The sequence below is a fragment of the Hemiscyllium ocellatum genome, chromosome 13 (assembly GCF_020745735.1).
Source record: "Hemiscyllium ocellatum isolate sHemOce1 chromosome 13, sHemOce1.pat.X.cur, whole genome shotgun sequence".
NCBI classification, from domain to species: Eukaryota; Metazoa; Chordata; class Chondrichthyes; order Orectolobiformes; family Hemiscylliidae; genus Hemiscyllium; species Hemiscyllium ocellatum.
In genome coordinates, this window is record NC_083413.1 from 12,022,062 (window position 1) to 12,041,264 (window position 19,203).

General features: G+C 41.2%; 1 protein-coding gene across 2 annotated transcripts; it reads right to left on the reverse strand.

The window, feature by feature from the left end:
• Window positions 1–817: 817 nt before the first annotated feature.
• On the reverse strand, window positions 818–17,742 carry tmem145 (transmembrane protein 145). Of its 2 annotated transcripts, XM_060834010.1 has the most exons (7): window positions 17,674–17,742; window positions 14,598–14,896; window positions 11,962–12,134; window positions 10,822–10,942; window positions 6,664–6,882; window positions 2,805–2,885; window positions 818–954 (listed from the first exon to the last, which is right to left on the reverse strand). In XM_060834010.1, the coding sequence occupies exons 1-7, from the start codon at window positions 17,687–17,689 to the stop codon at window positions 937–939; spliced, it is 927 nt and encodes a 308-aa protein (XP_060689993.1). In that variant the 5' UTR covers window positions 17,690–17,742; the 3' UTR covers window positions 818–936. The 2 variants fall into 2 exon arrangements, with proteins under 2 accessions (XP_060689993.1, XP_060689994.1); XM_060834011.1 differs by lacking the exon at window positions 2,805–2,885.
• Window positions 17,743–19,203: the final 1,461 nt, after the last annotated feature.

Here is a 19,203-nt window from a genome sequence, read left to right on the forward strand (position 1 = left end):
TTAGTGATGGACAATAAATGCTAGCCTGTGGCACCATTACACACGAGTAAACAACATCCTATCAATAATTGCTTACAGAATTCAAGCATTTTTAAAAAGAGACACAAAGTCAAAGCTTTTTGTCTTGCACTGATCAGGACTGATACATAAGAAACCAAAAGGTAACATGAATTTATACAATTTTCATAAAAGCCTTTGTTGTTATTTCTATACTTATATAAAGAGAGTGTTAATTGGATGAATCATGGAAGGTGTAGACATGCAGCAGGAAATGTTAACTATCAATCTTCGTTAGCTAAATAAACTTAAACTAGTGGATTTACTCAATTTGCCATCAGGAATGCAGCAGGGGTTGTCAGTCTCCATAATACTCTCCTCAATGAAAATTTTGCAATATATTGACAAATTTCTTTTCCTATTAAAAGAAATCCAATCAATTTGCATACTTTTCTCATGCTATGTGAATAAATGCTCTCTTTCTAAGACTGGTTTCTGGCATGTCAGACGTGATGAGTGCAAGATAAAAAGCTTCAAAAACTTTTTTCAGAAAATGTTTAAAAACTATTAACTTGTGTACAAACAGAAAAGCTCAATTCAGAATGTATATGTTTTTCATGCTAAAGATTGTCCAGATTCAGAAGGACCTCCATTTATATTTATTTTATAATCAAGTATTTCAATTATCAACACAACATATATATATCACCAAGATAACTGCAAAATTTATTTTCTGTAATTAAACATGTTTCAAATGAGACTTAAAGTAGACAATCTAGAACATATGTAATACGTGTTCTAAATAAAGCTACAGGTTCACACAGCTAGAATTTCAACAGCAATATTGCATTACTGGATTGTATATGTTCACTTTTAACAAAAAGATGCATCCATTTAAAAGTAGCTCTCTTGCAGATCGACAAACTTGGGAGATCTTCACTAAATCCATTGGTTTGTCTTGATAAAAAAATGAAAATGAAAATGAATCAATTTAAAATGATCAGATAGTACATAGTTACACTTTATACAACAAACTACTAATGTTTTACGTCCCTAGTTGAAGTGATAATCTTAATTCAATTGTTACTACTTTTCATAACTATGGAAAGAGTTGTTTTCATTTCCTCTGTCAAACCTTTCGCAATGCTGCAGACTTTTAGCAAATCTACTTAACCATAAGAAGGGCGGCATGGTGCCTGCAGGTTAGCACTGCTGCCTCACAGCACCAAGGACCCAGGTTCGATTCCAGCCTCGGACGACTGTCTGTGTGGAGTTTGCACATTCTCCCCGTGTCTGCGTGGGTTTCCTCTGGGTGCTCCAGTTTCCACCCACAGTCCAAAGATGTGCAGGTCAGGTGAATTAGCCATTCTAAATTGCCCGTAGTGTTAGGTGAATTAGTCAGAGCGAAATGGATCTGGTGGGTTACTCTCCATAGGGTCGGTGTGCACTTGTTGGGCCAAAGGGCCTGTTTCCACATTGTGTGGAATCCACACTGCAAGTAATCTAATCTAAAACAGTATCTGCTTCTCAAACCTCATCTTACATATCAATGGGATGCAATGGCCTATTGATATTATTATTATTAGTTGTTAATCCAAAAACAGAAATTGCTGGAAAAGCTCAGCAGGTCTGACAGCATCTGTGGAGAGAAATCAGAGTTAACGTTTTGGCTCCAGTTCTGAGTAAGGGTTACCAGACCAGAAATGTTGAGCTTTTCCAACAATTTCTGTTTCTGTTCTTCAAAGTTCTTGTTAATCCAAAGATCCAGCTAATGTTCTGGGGATCTGTGTTCAAACCCCTACGCATAGTGGAATTTGAATTCAATAAAATAAATCTGGAATTTGTAGGCTAAAGATGAATATGAATCTATTGTTGATTGTCAGGAAAAACCATCTGGTTCACTACCCTTCTTAAGGGAAGAAAATTGCCAACCTAACCTGCTCTGGTCTACATGTGACTCCACACCCACAGCAATGCGGTTGACCCTTAATTGCACTCTGCCTAGCCAGCGACACCCTCATCCCAGAAATGAATTTTCAAAAAATAAACCACACTGACATCACAAGGAAGCCTCGTGCTAATTTCATGCACAAGGTTTCTCACTAGTAGTAGTGTTTTAAATCTGAACCTTTAAATATACAAACATTACACGACATGTGTACTTCGCTGCACACACCTAGGAGTTAGTTTTAAAATTTCCATTATCTATAGCTAGACTGGAGCTTAAATAGTGCTTTATTTCCATAATGGAGAGATCGATCACATAGTTTATAATGTACGGTCACATATAAAAATTGACATGTGAACAAGGAATCATGATGCCACATATGAAAATAATGGTGGCTTCCCTCCAGCGTGTAATATGCTTAAACAGTCTGTGCTGAATTAAAGACCTTCTGTATATGAAATAAGACTATGAATTAAAGCAGCAATAGCTGACAACAGATAGTAGAATAAAAATTACATGATTATAATAATCAGTTTACATAACCCACAATGGTAATTTAAATAAGTTAAAAAAAATTATGAGTCTAAAACAGATATGAAGAAAGCCAACTTTCCCTGCCAGTTTTTCTGACCTCCAACTAAGGACAATAATGAGAAATACACAAGTGACTGTCAATCTGCAAGGTCAGATAAAAATAAAGCTTAATTTGAGCAACCTGACATTACAAGCAAGATCAAGATGCCCAAATGTGGAATGGTAAGGGAGCAGCTTTTAGAGCTATTGGGGTAGAAACATCCCTACAGAGTAATAATTCTCATTTTAACTTGATGTTTCAGTTGTAGCATTTACAGTCTTGTACCTCTTGCTTCTTAATGAATCCAAATCTGGAATCAATCGGACTTTGGGTTCTTTCTAACAGACCTTTAGTGAAATCTGTATCCTAGATAAGTGAAACAAGAAAAGGTCAATCATTCTACAAATGCATGTCAGACGCCATTCCTAAGTAAATAAGGTACAGAAGGTTCTGACGAAAAACAAAAAGCAACAAATATTGTTTTCAAAAGAATTGCATCTCCATTTGAAAGGAGTATACAGGATATGATTATAGTCATTTATCCTGATCTTCAACAACAACATAAAACACACTTGCCCCCCCTTCGCTTCAACTTTTCCCCTTTACCATGTTAAAGTCAAAACTTTCCACACCATTTGTGATTCTTACTCATCTCTCTCAGGATATAAAAACTGGAATATTTATTACACCTGTTGGTCTTTCCTTACTTCTACAATTTGCAGATTGGTAGCCTCAATCTCTACGTTTTTATTGACCCATCATTTCTATTACACTTTCCAACCTTGCTGGTTGAACTTTGGGTCATGGCCCTTCATGTTGGCTACTTATTTTAAAAAGTTGAATTTGTATAAAAATATACTGCTCCCTCCATCCATCAAAGTAGAATGAAATAAAATGTATATTGTATTGCCATATAGACAATTTACCCAATTTCCTGTTTTCTTTAAGATTAGATTTTAAAAACCTGAAGGTGTTACCACTCACATCCAGAACATGACAATTTTAGAATTAGAGGTCAGTTTTTTCATATTCAACCTTTCCTTCAGCAACAGAAAGTTTAAAGCTAATAATAAAACATATTTATATGAATAAAGAAACAAAGATCTTGTATGATTTGGACATTCTCTGGATTGGAAAGAATTTTACAATATGGTTTTTCTTGAAAACAAAGCCAACTTGTTTTTATTGGAAAACAAGTGACTTTGGTGAAGCAGCTAAGCAAAGCTTTTGAAGTGATATGAGATAAGGTTTAATACTTTAATTACTGGGAAACCCCAGCTTTGAAGGACCATGAGTCCATATGCTAATGGTTCCTGAGTCGAATCCACCCAGACTTCTACACACCCAGAAGTCAACAAGTAAAGAATTGGCAGTTTAGAAACTGCAAGCTCTCAGTTGATATCTTGTTCTCGGTGGAAGTTTCTGCAAACCTGACAAGATATCAAATATCAGTATTCTTTCTACATTGTAAAGCCAGAAGTAGTGGATGGTGTCCAATTCTCAGAGACTCAAGGACAAGTTGACTGGAATCAGAACAGAACATTTGTCATCTGCCTGTAGCTGTCAGCAATTCAGCTGACATGAGAAGACAGCACAAAGATGCAAAATAGGGTGTTTATGTAACTAGGATATGTTCTAGGCATTTTTCAGGAGAAAGATTCCTCACTATCTACATTTTGGGCATGTTCCTTGCCAATCTCATCTTTCCATAGGTTTGTGTGCCTCCCAACACTGCCATTGAAATCACCAAAGTGAATCCTCTTGTCTCCCTCAGGACAGTGGACATCAACTAATCAAGGATGGAGTAGAAGTCCTCTTTGACTCAATCCTTTGCTTCTAGGGTTAGGCCTAAAGGTCATGACACATTTGTTTATCCCACAGAGGGATTCACTGAGATGGTCGATTAGTTTGTTTTATGGAAAAACCAATCCCATGGAGTTGGTCTTCTTCCCAGATTAACTCTTCCAGAAGATGCTGTGACTGCCACTTTGTTCTTTGAGCTGACCTTCATCTGCCCGTTGTGTCTCACTAAGGTTAACAATGTCCATGTCATAGCACCAGGGCATGATAGAAGTTTAATGTTTACTTCTGGCACTTCTGAGATTGTCCATGAGGGTCCTACTGTTTCAAATCACAAATTTCATTTTAAAGGGATGGAAGATACATGTGCATGGCATCTTTAATGTGAGATGGGAATCGTACACCAACAACTACACGTTCTTGGCACGATCTTTGTCCAGTGAGAGGACAACCGATATGAGCTGAAAATGTGTTGCTGGAAAAGTGCAGCAGGTCAGGCAGCATCCAAGGAACAGGAAATCCGACGTTTCGGGCATAAGCCCTTTCTCCTCGATAACCGATATGAGGCAAGATCTGGCTCTGCTGCACAGTTGCAGATTAACACATGTTGTTTCCTCTAGGCTTGCAAATGTGTTGCTGGTCAAAGCACAGCAGGTTAGGCAGCATCTCAGGAATAGAGAATTCGACGTTTCGAGCATAAGCCCTTCATCAGGAATAAGAGAGAGAGCCAAGCAGGCTGAGATAAAAGGTAGGGAGGAGGGACTAGGGGGAGGGGCGATCGCCCCTCCCCCTAGTACCTATCCCACCTCCATCGCCCCTCCCCCTAGTACCTATTCCACCTCCATCGCCCCTCCCCCTAGTACCTATCCCACCTCCATCGCCCCTCCCCCTAGTCCCTCCTCCCTACCTTTTATCTCAGCCTGCTTGGCTCTCTCTCTTATTCCTGATGAAGGGCTTATGCTCGAAACGTCGAATTCTCTATTCCTGAGATGCTGCCTAACCTGCTGTGCTTTGACCAGCAACACATTTGCAGCTGTGATCTCCAGCATCTGCAGACCTCATTTTTTACTCGAAGATTTTTTCCTCTAGGCTTGCCCATTCTAGAAGCCTACCATCCTGCTTGCTTGCAGGTCAGTGCTGAAGTGGACAGGGTGCTCCATATGGATTTGTACCTGTGATACCAGCAAATGTTCACTGCTGCCATACCAGTGGCTCTTGGATCCTCTATCTATGTCAACTGTACTTGAGACTCCTATAAATACTTTCTTCTAACATCACACCCAATCTCTGGGCTTCTTCCCCCCGCAGACTTGCAACTAACTCTGTCTCTCTTTGTACTGCACTCTCTTCCCCTATTGTATTAAATGGATGGGTCCACCTCTCACACTCCCACTTTTCACTCAGCCAATCACCTACTTGCTACAGAAACAGAAATTGCTGGCGAAACTCAATAGGTCTGGCAGCATCAGTAGTAAGAAAGCAAGAGTTAATGTTTCAAGTCCAGTGACCCTCCTGCAGAACTGCCTATTTGGTCACACTTCAATTTGGTGCCTCATGTAAGAAGCAGTGCCCATTGGCTCCCCGCTTGTTTCTCGTAGACTCTGCACCACTTTTATCTCTGCTGCTGGTCTTGCTCTTTCCCATTCTTCTGCACTCTGTGCCCAGAGTTTCTGCACTGCTTTTATCTTCACTGCCTTTTTCCATTAGACTATAAGCTTGCTCTTTCCTCTTGCACCCTTGCTATGTTCTCGCATACTCTGCACTGCTTTTATTTGTGCTGATGGTTTCAATCTTTCCCACTGCTCCCCGTCAGCTCTGCGTCACTTGTATTCCTTATGCTCTTTCTTTCCATGTCCTCCCAGCCTTTGCATCATTTTATTCCTTGCTCTTTATGGTTCAATACTACTATATAGGGCTGCCAGTTGTGATGAAATATAGAGATTTCATCACATGACTTGCTCCCAGGCTCCAGCCATTAGTGTTGGCCAAGCTTCTAAGCCAATTAGAAAGCAAAAAGACTCATTACCCAAATGGATGATGCTCAATGGTCAGACAAAACTGCTCATCTTTCCAACTTACAGTATTTTTTGACTGGTGAAGAACACTATTCAAAGAAAATAAGACAAAAATGCATCTTTCTTCACATGACTATGATTTTCTCTTAACTGTGTCCAACAGAGTCCAGGCCAATCTTGGAAGGTTGGCAACTATCTACCATATTCCATATATGGGTTACAGCTAAACAAAAAAACATATTTCCCATCAGAGTCAGATTCTATCACAGATGCTAAGACCAACTTCCATAAAATCTAATATAAGACTTAATCAATAGCTATTACCTTACCTCTTGCAGTCCCCATATGTTTGCTCCACTGGAATTGGGAACATTAGGAGCTGTGGAACTGCCATTAATGAAACTTGTCATACTGATATTTTTGTATATATGGTGTCCTAATTGCTCTAAGTTTTCCTGGGATTCTGATGCATATCTCATAAGTGCAATCCTCGAGGTGTCGATGTGATAGGGAAACCTTAAATTTGATTGGAATGGCCTGGTCAGAAACTGAAAAGCAAGAAGGTGTGTTACACTTATGACCAAACAAGTTCAAATATTAATCATGTCACTTTTTTTCAAAAAATCCTTTCATGAATGTGGGCATCATGGTGATGGTGAGCCATCTTAATAAACTGCTGTATTTCACCTGGTGTAGTTAGGAAGAGAGAGCCAGGATTTAGATCAAGGAACAATGAAAACACAGTGATATATTTCCAAGTTAGGATGGTGTAGCTTGGAGAGGACTTGCAATTGTAGTGTTCCTATGTGCTTGCTACCTTTTAAAGTGGTAGGGATCTAGGTAGGTGTTTTTTTAAGGAGTCTTGGCAAAGGGTTGCTATGCATCTTCCAGTGTGGTACCCACTGTTGCCCCTTAATCAGTAGTGTGTACAACAGACTGAAGGGTCTGAAGTTACAATGCAACAGGTTCATGTTTGGCTGTGAGTTATGACCACAGTTATGCACATGATGTTGTAAATTGTATGTAAGGCACCATGCGTTTCAATGAAATTAGGCACAATTACATTTGTCAGCTGGATCTTTGGAGCACAAAGGTTAAAGGATTGGAAATAAAATAGTAAAAGCCAATTCGCCAACACTTATCAGGAAATTAGTATGAAGTGTTTTGTGCGCTGCATTCCTACAGACAGGACAATAAAATGGTCATGCGACCTGTCATTGAAATGGGTTAGGAATCATTCAATGGGCCAATACCCAGTATCAACAAGACTCTGTCAGGAAGAATTTCATCAAGTGAATTTCAAAACTTCTGATTTAATTATGGTGAGTGGTACAAGGACCTTGGAAACAGTGTGTAAAGAAGACACCTTCTGAAATGGTTATCAAATATATGGAGTTTTTGAGGGACCTTGTAACAGTCAAAAAGGGCATTTTGGAACCATTCTTAGGGAATTTGTCCAAGAGAAGTGACTTCTTGTCAGATAACTCTCAAAATTGACCATTGGAAGAAGTAACCAATCCCTGTTTGCCACAGATTCTGAACACATTACAAAGGTAAATAAGAAAGCTGTGCCTCTCTTTGTTGCTACAGGTGGATGTAGCTAACACATTAGAAGTCAGGTCTTTTCCTCTGGGTTTACAACCAGCACTCAAGGTGTGAACACGGACTAGGATATTGTATTATTATAATTATTATTATTGTATATGCAAACCTTTAGTCAGCTAGTTGAGTTCAAGCAACAAGTTAAAGGGAAATGCCAGTTTTTCTGTGTATTAAGAAAGGCAGAGAAAGGTGGTTGGAAGAGGGCAGTTGGCCCAAGTGTATAAAGTAAAACAGGACTGAATTTGAAGGATGCTGAGGCTGGTTATTAAATGAGAACATAAATGAATTGAATTAAATTAGTTTATAAGTTCCATTTTTAATTGATACTTCCTTCATATGCTATTGATGTCCTTGTTATGTTGAAAGAGTTCAATAAAATTAGCTCAGTAATTTTATGATATTATAACATTGCCAGTGTCATTATTAATTCTATTTAAGTCTGAACCTACATAACAGTTCAAGCATTACTAGTGGAAGGAGTGAACGTTTAAAGTGGTGGATGGGGCTGCTTTGTCCGAGATGTTGTTGAAGTTGCACTAATGCAGGCAAGTGGGGTGTATTCCATCACACTCTTGCCTTGTGCCTTGTAGGTAGTAATCAGGCTTTGGGAGGAGAAAGGTGGTAAGTTGGCAATTGTCTAAATACTTGATTTTTTGTGGATAAAGTACATGAAATGCCTCCTCCATTTGATCTTCAGTTAAGCTGTGTGAATTTCAGGATATGGCACATGATATTGCCAATGATCAGGGTACAAGGTATCTCTGTTTACAAGCTTAGATATGAGATACTGTTTGGATTGGATTGGAATTCACAGTGTGAAAGCAATGAAATGGTGCAGCATAAGTAGTCTAACATTTTGTATACTTTTTTAAGAAAGCTTTTACTGGCAGGTGTTCTATCAAAGGTTTTTAATCACCATTCTCTATAGGTTTAGGGTGTAGGTTTGCTCACTGAGCTGTAGGTTTGATATCCACACGTTTCATTACCTGGCTAGGTAACATCATCAGTGGTGACCTCCAAGTGAAGCGAAGCTGTTGTCTCCTGCTTTCTATTTATATCTTTAACATTCATGCAGGAAGTACAGTTGCTCGCGGGTGGAACTCTCTCGGATGGCATTCCTTTCCCATCTTCAAGAGAGTTCCACCTGCGAACAACTGTACTTCCTGCATGAATGCTAAAGATATAAATAGAAAGCAGGAGACAACAGCTTCGCTTCACTTGGAGGTCGCCACTGATGATGTTACCTAGCGAGGTAATGAAACGTCTGGATATCAAACCTACAGCTCAGTGAGCAAACCTACACCCTAAACCTCAACCTGAACTACAAATCTTCACAAACCTTGCATCCTCTAAAGGTGAAATCTTAACCAAAGGGCCTTCTCTTCTTCTGGTTTCCATCTAACAGTGGATAAAAGCACTTTTATTAAGTTATTTACAGCTTATACCTCTTATTTAGGTTTGGAGTTTTGCCCTTGTAATTTTAGTCTATTGAGTTCAAGCTAGTCAATTCCACAAAGCACTTAATTTTGGGTCTGTAGAATGTTTTCTTTCTTCAATTTAGCCTTGGCTATGCTGAAAACATGCCAGATATTTTAAACGTGTGGAATTTCTCTCTCCAAAATATATACCACCCCACTTCAGGGGTACGTAAAATAAAAGTCACCATAGTCACAGAGGACTATAGGCCTGCTGTCTCACCAGAGAGAGATGATGGTAATGGTTTAATTTCAGGGTCACTGTGCCTCAGGCAAGGGGAAGGGTTGAGAAGATGGGAGCTGAAGCTGATGTGGGAATTGAACAGTTGGCATGACTTTGCATCGCAAACTAGCTGTCCAGCCAAATGAGCTCACCAACCCCCAAACCCAAGGAGTATATAGAGAGTAGCAAATGTTTCAGTTGTAACAGAAAAACCTGAGATGATTTACTTATTTTATAGCGTTATTTACAGAAATTAGCACATTAACTAGATAAGTACACCACTATGTCAAATTATCAAAGGATCTTATACCAAATTGAATAAAATCGAGTTTGATGAGATTTATAATTACTCAACAATATCGCGGAACATCTCAAAATACTTAACATCAGGAATAGAACTTCCATCAACATATTTAAAGTTCTGAGCAAGTAAAATACTTCCTTTGCTGGGAGAAAATAACTCTTGAGAAGTACGATGGAGGGTTCCTAATATTTCTGAAATTTCAGTGAAAATGTCTTCCTTTCATATTTTTCCAACTCTTTCTATTTTGTAGATGAGGAGGGTAAACCTCTGTATAGATTTCTCCCTCACTGATGTGATGCTGTAGCCTTTAACATTATTCCTTAATTATTTGGTGAAGGTATGTTTGTGAGCTGTTACCTAGTCAATTTTCTTATGATGCTCCATAATCCTATGAGGATATTCCCTTCACCTCACCCTTAACCTTTCAACCTTAAAAAAGAATCCTTCATTAAAGAAATATCAGTAAAGAAGATGTTTCATTTTTCTGATTTTGAGTGTTGCCTGATCCTATACATAATGATAGTCATCTGATAAAGGTCTTTGCCATCTCTTATCGATTGGATAGTTCCAGTAATTCCCTGTAATTAACATGTTCTTTTCATGCCTAGGTGTGTTAATAAATACCTCTTTCCAAGTCTTATTTTCAGTGATTAAGTTCATTAACTGAATTAATTGTATATGTGTGTTGCCCCTTTCCAGGTTTCAGATTTTGCCTGCTATCTACCATGACTACTTTAATGATTCATTTCTATATGAATCTGTATCTTTAAATGTTTTTACTATTGTCTGTTCTACCTAATTAATTACTATATTTTGAATCAAACCTATATTTCTAAGCAGATATTGTTACTTATTATTTCTACTAAGCATCAAGAATACCTACCAACATAACAATATAGACATAGAATTTCAAAAATAGTGAGACTGTGTTCATAATACGTTCACGTTTCCAGTTTACAATCATAAATTGTCCAAAAAGGCTACTGATAGGCACTGCAAAGAACCTGTCAAGGCAAAATATAAATGAGATAATGCACTCACAGAGGTCCAAACAAATATAATTAAAAATACTTTATAAATAGACATAGAAAAGAAATCATGATGAACCCTCATAAAAACCTTTAGCAATATGAACAAAATACATGGACTACTTGCACTTATTACAGAATGGTCACAACTGAATGGGAGGCCATTCAGCCAATTGTGTCCACACCAGCTCCCTGGAAGAGGAATGCCCCAAGTTCCATTCCCCTCACCCTTTCTCTCCCGCTCCCACGCACCATTTTCTCTGCAATTAATTATTCAATTCCTTTTTTGAAGCCTCAGGTGAATCTGCCCCAACACACGCTCAAGTGTGTACTCCAGATCCAAACCACTTGATGCATTAAAATGGCTTTTCTTATGTTGCAGTTCTTTCTTTTGTCATTCCCCTTAAATTGATGGCCTTTGGCTCTCTAACTTCCCACCAAATTAAACAGTTTCTCCCAACCTACTCTGTCCACACTCCTCATGATTTTGAATAACTCCATCAACTTTCTTACTCTTTTCCATGAAGTAGAGTTCCAGTTTCCCCAGAGTAATCTTTTAATGTATTCTTTTCTATAATTAAATGTGCCTTCATATAATTTCCTACATGATGTGGAGGTGCTGGTGTTGGTTTGGGGTGGACAAGGCCAGAAGTCACATGATTCCAGGTTCTAGTCCAACAGGTTTAATTGAAATCACAAACATTTGGAAAGGCAGTGCTTCAAGCTTGTGATTTCTAATAAGCCTGTTGGATATAATCTGGTGACTTCTGACAATCACATACAGAAAGAGAGAGAACTAACTTCAATCTCCAACATTGTCTCCACCTTGAAAGCACGTCCATAATATAATTTGTGTCAGGAAAATGTCAGGACATCATATCGTTTGCCACTGGTAAATAATCGAACTATGACGACACTGGGCTCTCCTACACTGCATTTATGAATAAACTACCAGCCTTTTCATTGCTTGCAAAGAGACAAACAGGCAGACTCACCATAAAGCGAATGCAGGAAAGAAGAGATGATAAAATGGCCATTTCTCAGGGTGATGTTGTACGATTTTGTATGTTGAACGCAAAAACCAAAATGCTGTCAGAAGCTGCAAGGTGGTTACAGCATAGCCAATAGAGGACTCCAATACAGTCTGCACCTTTCCTGGGTCTATAAGCTGCAGTTTAAATGTTCAAACAGAAATTTGTCTTTTATTAAAAATTTATTATTGCTGCAATTCTATTGAACCGTGATGGACTTTGTCTTAATTTTACTTTTTTCTGTTATTATGTATGACACATGTCATTGATGTTGGTGCCAATGTGTGGCGACATACAGGACTTTTCACTGTATTTCCCATGTAAAAGTACATGTGAAAATAAATTTCCATTCTAATCCTTTTGCTCTCAAACTGCAATAACTCAGAAATCAATGGTTAAATTTTTCAATCTGTGATGGCAGCTTTGGAGAAAGGGAAGAAACAAAATCTCAAAATTACATTGGAACAGACCCGCACATATTCTCACATTTCTGTGTGTTTCTTCTAGGGTGGGGTCCAAGTGGTAACAGATACTGATCAAGAAGAAGTAGTTTGCCTTAAGTACTCTAAGTGGCTATCAGTCTCTCTTCTGCTAATAGGTTGGATTTTTCACTGCGACACATAGATGCCCTGCTGTGGCAAGAACCCAGCAATGCAGCTTCACAGCAGGAGGGCTGAAGTTCAATACATTTCAGCTTTCTTTTATTATTTGCCAGCAGAAAACAAGAATTCTCAGGTCTCTCCAAGTATAAGGCATGGCATCCATTTTGTGGAGACATGTGTTTCCATTGAAAGCAATTCTTGGAGTAATTGTATCCTCTGAAATCCTAAAGATTGCACCTATTGACCTGTTATTCCACACAGTATAGGAGTGTGGCAACTGTATTCAGAGGCCAGTCCTAACTCAAAGGGAGTCCGGCAAATTATTTCCTCATGGCTGTATCTGAGGAGATCAAGACTGGAGCATCACTAAGCATGTTCTGACTTGGAATTGAGGCAGTATTTGATACACCTGACACTAATCCCAACTTATGTTCAATTCCCTTGCAGATATGACTAACCAAGGGAAGGGTCCTACGGCACAGTGTCCCTACCTTTGTAACAGACTACTTGGGCTCAAGCCCCACCTACTCCAGAGGACAGAATTTTCAAAGTAACCCTGAGAGTGTGAAGAATTACACGGACAACCAATTTAGGATCGTCTGTTGAGCTCACAGTGTGGCACATTTGCCCAAGTTAAAGCTACATATAGAACATAGAACATAGAACAGTACAGCACAGAACAGGCCCTTCAGCCCACAATGTTGTGCCGACCATTGATCCTCATGTAATGTACGAACTCTCAAATTTCTGTGACCATATGCATGTCCAGCAGTCTCTTAAATATCCCCAATGACCTCGCTTCCACAACTGCTGCTGGCAACGCATTCCATGCTCTCACAACTCTCTGTGTAAAGAACCCGCCTCTGACATCCCCCCTATACTTTCTGCCAAACAGTATAAAACTATGACCCCCCATGTTAACAATTTCTGCCCTGGGAAAAAATCTCTGGCTATCAACTCTATCTATGCCTCTCATTATCTTGTACACCTCAATTAGGTCCCCTCTCTTCCTTCTTTTTTCCAATGAAAAATGTCCGAGCTCAGTCAACCTCTCTTCGTAAGATAAGCCCTCCATTCCAGGTAGCATCCTGGTAAACCTCCTCTGAACCCTCTCTAAAGCATCCACATCTTTCCTATAATAGGGCAACCAGAACTGGACACAGTATTCCAAGAGCGATCTAACCAAAGTTTTATAGAGCTGCAACAAGATCTCACGGCTCTTAAACTCAATTCCCCTGTTAATGAAAGCCAAAACACCATATGCTTTCTTAACAACCCTGTCCACTTGGGTGGCAATTTTAAGGGACCTATATACCTGCACACCAAGATCCCTCTGTTCCTCCACACTGCCAAGAATCCTATCCTTAATCCTGCACTCAATTTTCAAATTCGACCTTCCAAAATGCATCACTTCACATTTATCCAGGTTGAACTCCATCTGCCACCTCTCAGCCCATCTCTGCATTCTGTCAATGTCACACTGCAGCCTACAACAGTCCTCTATACGGTCAACAGCACCTCCAACCTTTGTGTCGTCTGCAAACTTGCTAACCCCTCTTTCAATCTCCTCATCCAAGTCATTAATAAAAATTACATAGAGTAGAGGCCCAAGAACAGAGCCCTGTGGAACACCACTCACTTCCAGGCAGAATACTTTCCTTCCACTATCACTCACTGTCTTCTGTGGACCAGCCAATTCTGTATCCAGATAGCTAAATTTCCCTGTATCCCATTCCTCCTGACCTTCTGAATGAGCCTACCATGGGGAACTTTATCAAATGCCTTGTTGAAGTCCATATACACCACATCTACCACTCGACCCTCATAAACTTGTGTAGGAACATCCTCAAAGAACTCAATAAGATTTGTGAGGCATGACCTGCCCCTCACAAAGCCGTGCTGACTGCATTTAATCAAGCCATGCTCTTCCAGATAGTCATAAATCCTATCCCTCAGAATCCTTTCTAACACCTTGCAGACGACAGATGTGAGACTTACTGGTCTGTAATTGCCGGGGATTTCCATATTTCCTTTCTTGAAGAGAGGAATTACACTTGCCTCCCTCCATTCCTCAGGTACGACACTGGTGGAGAGCAAGGATGCAAAGATCTTCGCAAGCGGTGAAGCAATCACATTTCTTGCTTCCCAAAGCAGCCGAGGACAAATCTGGTTTGGCTCTGGTGACTTGTCAATCTTAATGTTTGTCAAAATTTTCAGCACATTAGCTTCCTCAATCTCTATTCGTTCCAGCATGCTTACCTGCTCCTCAATGGTTTCATTCACTACAAGATCCTTTTCTTTAGTAAAGACAGAAGCAAAAAACTCATTTAGGGATTCCCCTACCTCCTCAGACTGTATACACAAGTTCCCTATGCTATCCCTGATCGGCCCTACTCTTTCATTGATCATTCTCTTATTCCTCACATACGTGTAACATGCCTTTGGATTCTCCCTAATCCTTCCTGCCAAGCCTTTTTCGTGCCCCCTCCTGGCTCTCCTCAGACCACTATTGAGCTCCTTCCTCACCTGCCTGTATTCCTCTAGAGCTGAGCAAGACCCTTGCTTCCTCCACCTTACGTAAGCTGCCTTCTTTCTTTTGATGAGAAGCTCCTCCGCTCTTGTCATCCAAGGATCCTTTATCTTGCCCCTTCTTGCCTGTCTCAGAGGAACACATTTATGCATCACTCGCAACAACTGTTCCCTAAACAGTCTCCACATGTCTATAGTGCCCTTTCCATGCAACAATTGCTCCCAGTCCATGCTTCCCAACTCACGTCTGATGGCATCAAAGTTTCCTTTTCCCCAATTAAATATCCTCCCATTGTGCCTGCTTCTCTCCTTCTCCATAGCTATGTAGAATGTGAGGCAGTTGTGGTCACTATCACCAAAATGCTCTCCCACCGCAAGATCTGACATCTGCCCCGGCTCGTTTCCGAGCACCAAGTCTAGAATGGCCTCTCCCCTCGTCGGCCTGTCAACGTACTGAGTTAGGAAACCCTCCTGAACACACCTTACAAAAACAGCTCCTTCCAACCCATCTGCTCGAAGGAGGTTCCAATCAATATTGGGAAAGTTAAAGTCACCCATTACAACAACCCTACTACATTCACACTTTTCCAAAATCTGCCGACCTATGCTTTCTTCAATCTCCCTGCTGCTACTGGGGGGCCTGAAGTAAACCCCTAATGAGGTGACTGCTCCCTTACTGTTCCTAATTTCCACCCATACTGACTCAGTAGGCAGACCCTCCTCGACAATGGCAACTTCTGTAACTGTGATACCCTGTTGTGGTTCTGTTCGCCGAGCTGGAAGTTTTTGTTGCAAACGTTTCGTCCCCTGGCTAGGCGACATCATCAGTGCTCTGGAGCCTCCTGCAAAGCGCTTCTTTGATGTTTCTTCCGGTATTTATAATAGTCTGTCCTTGCCGCTTCCGGGTGTCAGTTTCAGCTGTCCGCTGTAGTGGTTGGTATATTGGGTACAGGTCGATGTGTTTGTTGATGGAGTTTGTGGATGAATGCCATGCCTCTAGGAATTCCCTGGCTGTTCTCTGTCTGGCTTGCCCTATGATAGTAGTGTTTTCCCAGTCGAATTCATGTTGCTTGTTGTCTGCGTGTGTGGCTACTAGGGTTAGCTGGTCGTGTCGTTTCGTGGCTAGTTGATGTTCATGTATGCGGATTGTTAGCTGTCTTCCTGTTTGTCCTATATAGTGTTTTGTGCAGTCCTTGCATGGTATTTTGTAAACTACATTAGTTTTGCTCATGTTGGGTATCGGGTCCGAACGGAGAATTCACCACAAGGGTACACAGGAAAACAACACACACAGACCAAGTCCTAAACTATGAAAGTAACCACCCCAACACACACAAACGAAGCTGCATCAGGACACTATTCAAAAGAGCCACAACACACTGCAGTAGACCAGAACTGCAAAAAGAGGAAGAGGAACACCTATACAAGGTATTCGCCAAAAACGGATACCCGCGCAACTTTATCAACAGATGCCTAAGAGACAGACCACGGAACGAGGACATGCCACAACCAAAAGGACTAGCCACACTACCATACATCAGGAGCGTTTCAGAACTGACAGCCAGACTACTGCGACCCTTAGGACTCATAACGGCACACAAACCAACAGCCACGCTCAGATAACAACTCACTAGAACAAAGGACCCGATACCCAACATGAGCAAAACTAATGTAGTTTACAAAATACCTTGCAAGGACTGCACAAAACACTATATAGGACAAACAGGCAGACAGCTAACAATCCGCATACATGAACATCAACTAGCCACGAAACGACATGACCAGCTATCCCTAGTAGCCACACATGCAGACAACAAGCAACATGAATTCGACTGGGAAAACACTACTATCATAGGGCAAGCCAGACAGAGAACAGCCAGGGAATTCCTAGAGGCATGGCATTCATCCACAAACTCCATCAACAAACACATCGACCTGGACCCAATATACCAACCACTACAGTGGACAGCTGAAACTGACACCCGGAAGCGGCAAGGACAGACCACTATAAATACCGGAAGAAACATCAAAGAAGCGCTTCGCAGGAGGCTCCAGAGCACTGATGATGTTGCCTAGCCAGGGGACGAAACGTTTGCAACAAAAACTTCCAGCTCGGGGAACAGAACCACAACAACGAGCACCCGAGCTACAAATCTTCGCACAAACCTTGAACTGTGATACCCTCTCTGATTAGCAGTGCTACACCCCCTCATCTTTTTCCATGCTCCCTATTCTTTTTAAATGTTCTAACATCCAGCAACCATTCCTGCCCCTGAGAAACCCATGTCTCTGTTATGGCCACAACATCATCGCACCAGGTACTGATCCATGCTCTAAGCTCATCACTTTTATTCCTGATACTCCTTGCATTAAAGCAAACACACTTTAAGCGATCCCTTGGTTCTTTCCCAGAAAATTCCTTTCCACTGGCTGCGCTACCTCTTGCTATTGCCTCATCTCCATCAACTCTCACCACCGGTATATAGCTCAGGTTCCCACCCCCCTGCCATACTAGTTTAAACCCTCCTGAACCATTCGAGCAAACCTTTCACCCAGGACATTGGTCTCCTTCCAGTTCAGGTGCAATCCATTCTTCCTGTACAGGTCCCACCCTCCCCAGAAGGCATCCCAATTATCTACATATCTGAAGCCCTCCCTCCTACACCAGCTGCGCAGCCACGTGTTAAGCTGCACCCACTCCCTGTTCCTCGCCTCACTATCTCGTGGCACCGGTAGTAAACCGAGAACGCTATGCTGTTCATCCTGCTCTGCAGCTTCCACCCTAACTCCCTGAAATCACTTTTTATATCCTCGATCCTTTTCCTGGCTATATCATTGGTGCCAATATGTAACACAATTTCTGGCTGTTCGCCCTCCCCTTTCAGAATCTTATACACCTGATCAGAGACGTCCCGGATCCAGGTACCAGGGAGACAACATACCTGGGAATCCCAATCCTGACCACAAAATCTCCTGTCACCTCTCCTAACAATCAAGTCTCCTAACACTAGTGCTTTTCTATTCACATGTTTTATATAAACATGTATATTATGGGGATACAATGGGCTGAATTTTAACCAGAAATCGGCGAAGCTTCAGTTTTAGTGAATTTCATGAAATGTTTCGCTTTTATATTAACATGTAGGCGTTTCTTTGCAGACATTGTCTGGTTTATTTCTCATGTAATGCCTTTAGCAGAGTCAGCATGTGTATTTATCATTTGAACAAAGCTTACACAGTTTACATTTCAGTTATCATGAAGTAATACAACACCTCTCCCACGACGTTTTAGGCAAAAGCTCTTTATCGACATTCCTGATGGGGGATCCAAGATGGTGACGACCCAGCAAGTCTGAGTCCATAGTGCTCCTCCCAAGACTTGGGCAAAATGGGTCACCCACCTCCACCACACTCACCAAATCATTCAAAATAGTTTTTACTTAATGTAATTAGTTGCTTAGTACTGAATTTAAACAAGTTAATCGCCAGTAAAAATTACTAAAGGGAAGGGAGCCCGCAGTTCTCAGAAGGCAGGAAGCCCTCCCCCACCCTCCCCAGTTGCAGCAGAGGCATCCGCAGCCACCCTGAGGGACTTACCTACGGTGGCAAGCCTCGCGGAAATAATCTCTAAACGCGATGCGAAGATTGACGCCTTCATCGAAGAGTCCCGGAGCCGATGGGACTCACCCTCGGCCGCGCTACAAAAGCATGACTGAGACATCAAGGAAATTGAGCGCCGAGTCAGAGGGGCGGAGCTAAAGGCTGCGACCTCTGAGACTACAGCAGAATTGGCTGTGGATCGGGTCCGGACTCTCAAACAGTGAGTCCGGACCTTAGAAAATCATATTGACGACCTCGAGAATCGAGGTCATCGAAAAAATATTCGTTTGCTGGGCCTTCCTGAACAGGAAGAGGAAGGCCAGCCTACAACGTTTCTCGAGCAGTGGCTTCCACAGCTTTTAAATCTGGAGGCTGGATCAGGCCAGGTAAGGGTGGAATGGGCCTACTGGGTTACAATACGCGGGCCCGGCTCGAACCAGCGCCCCGCCCGGTCCTGTTCCGGCTGCAGAGCTAC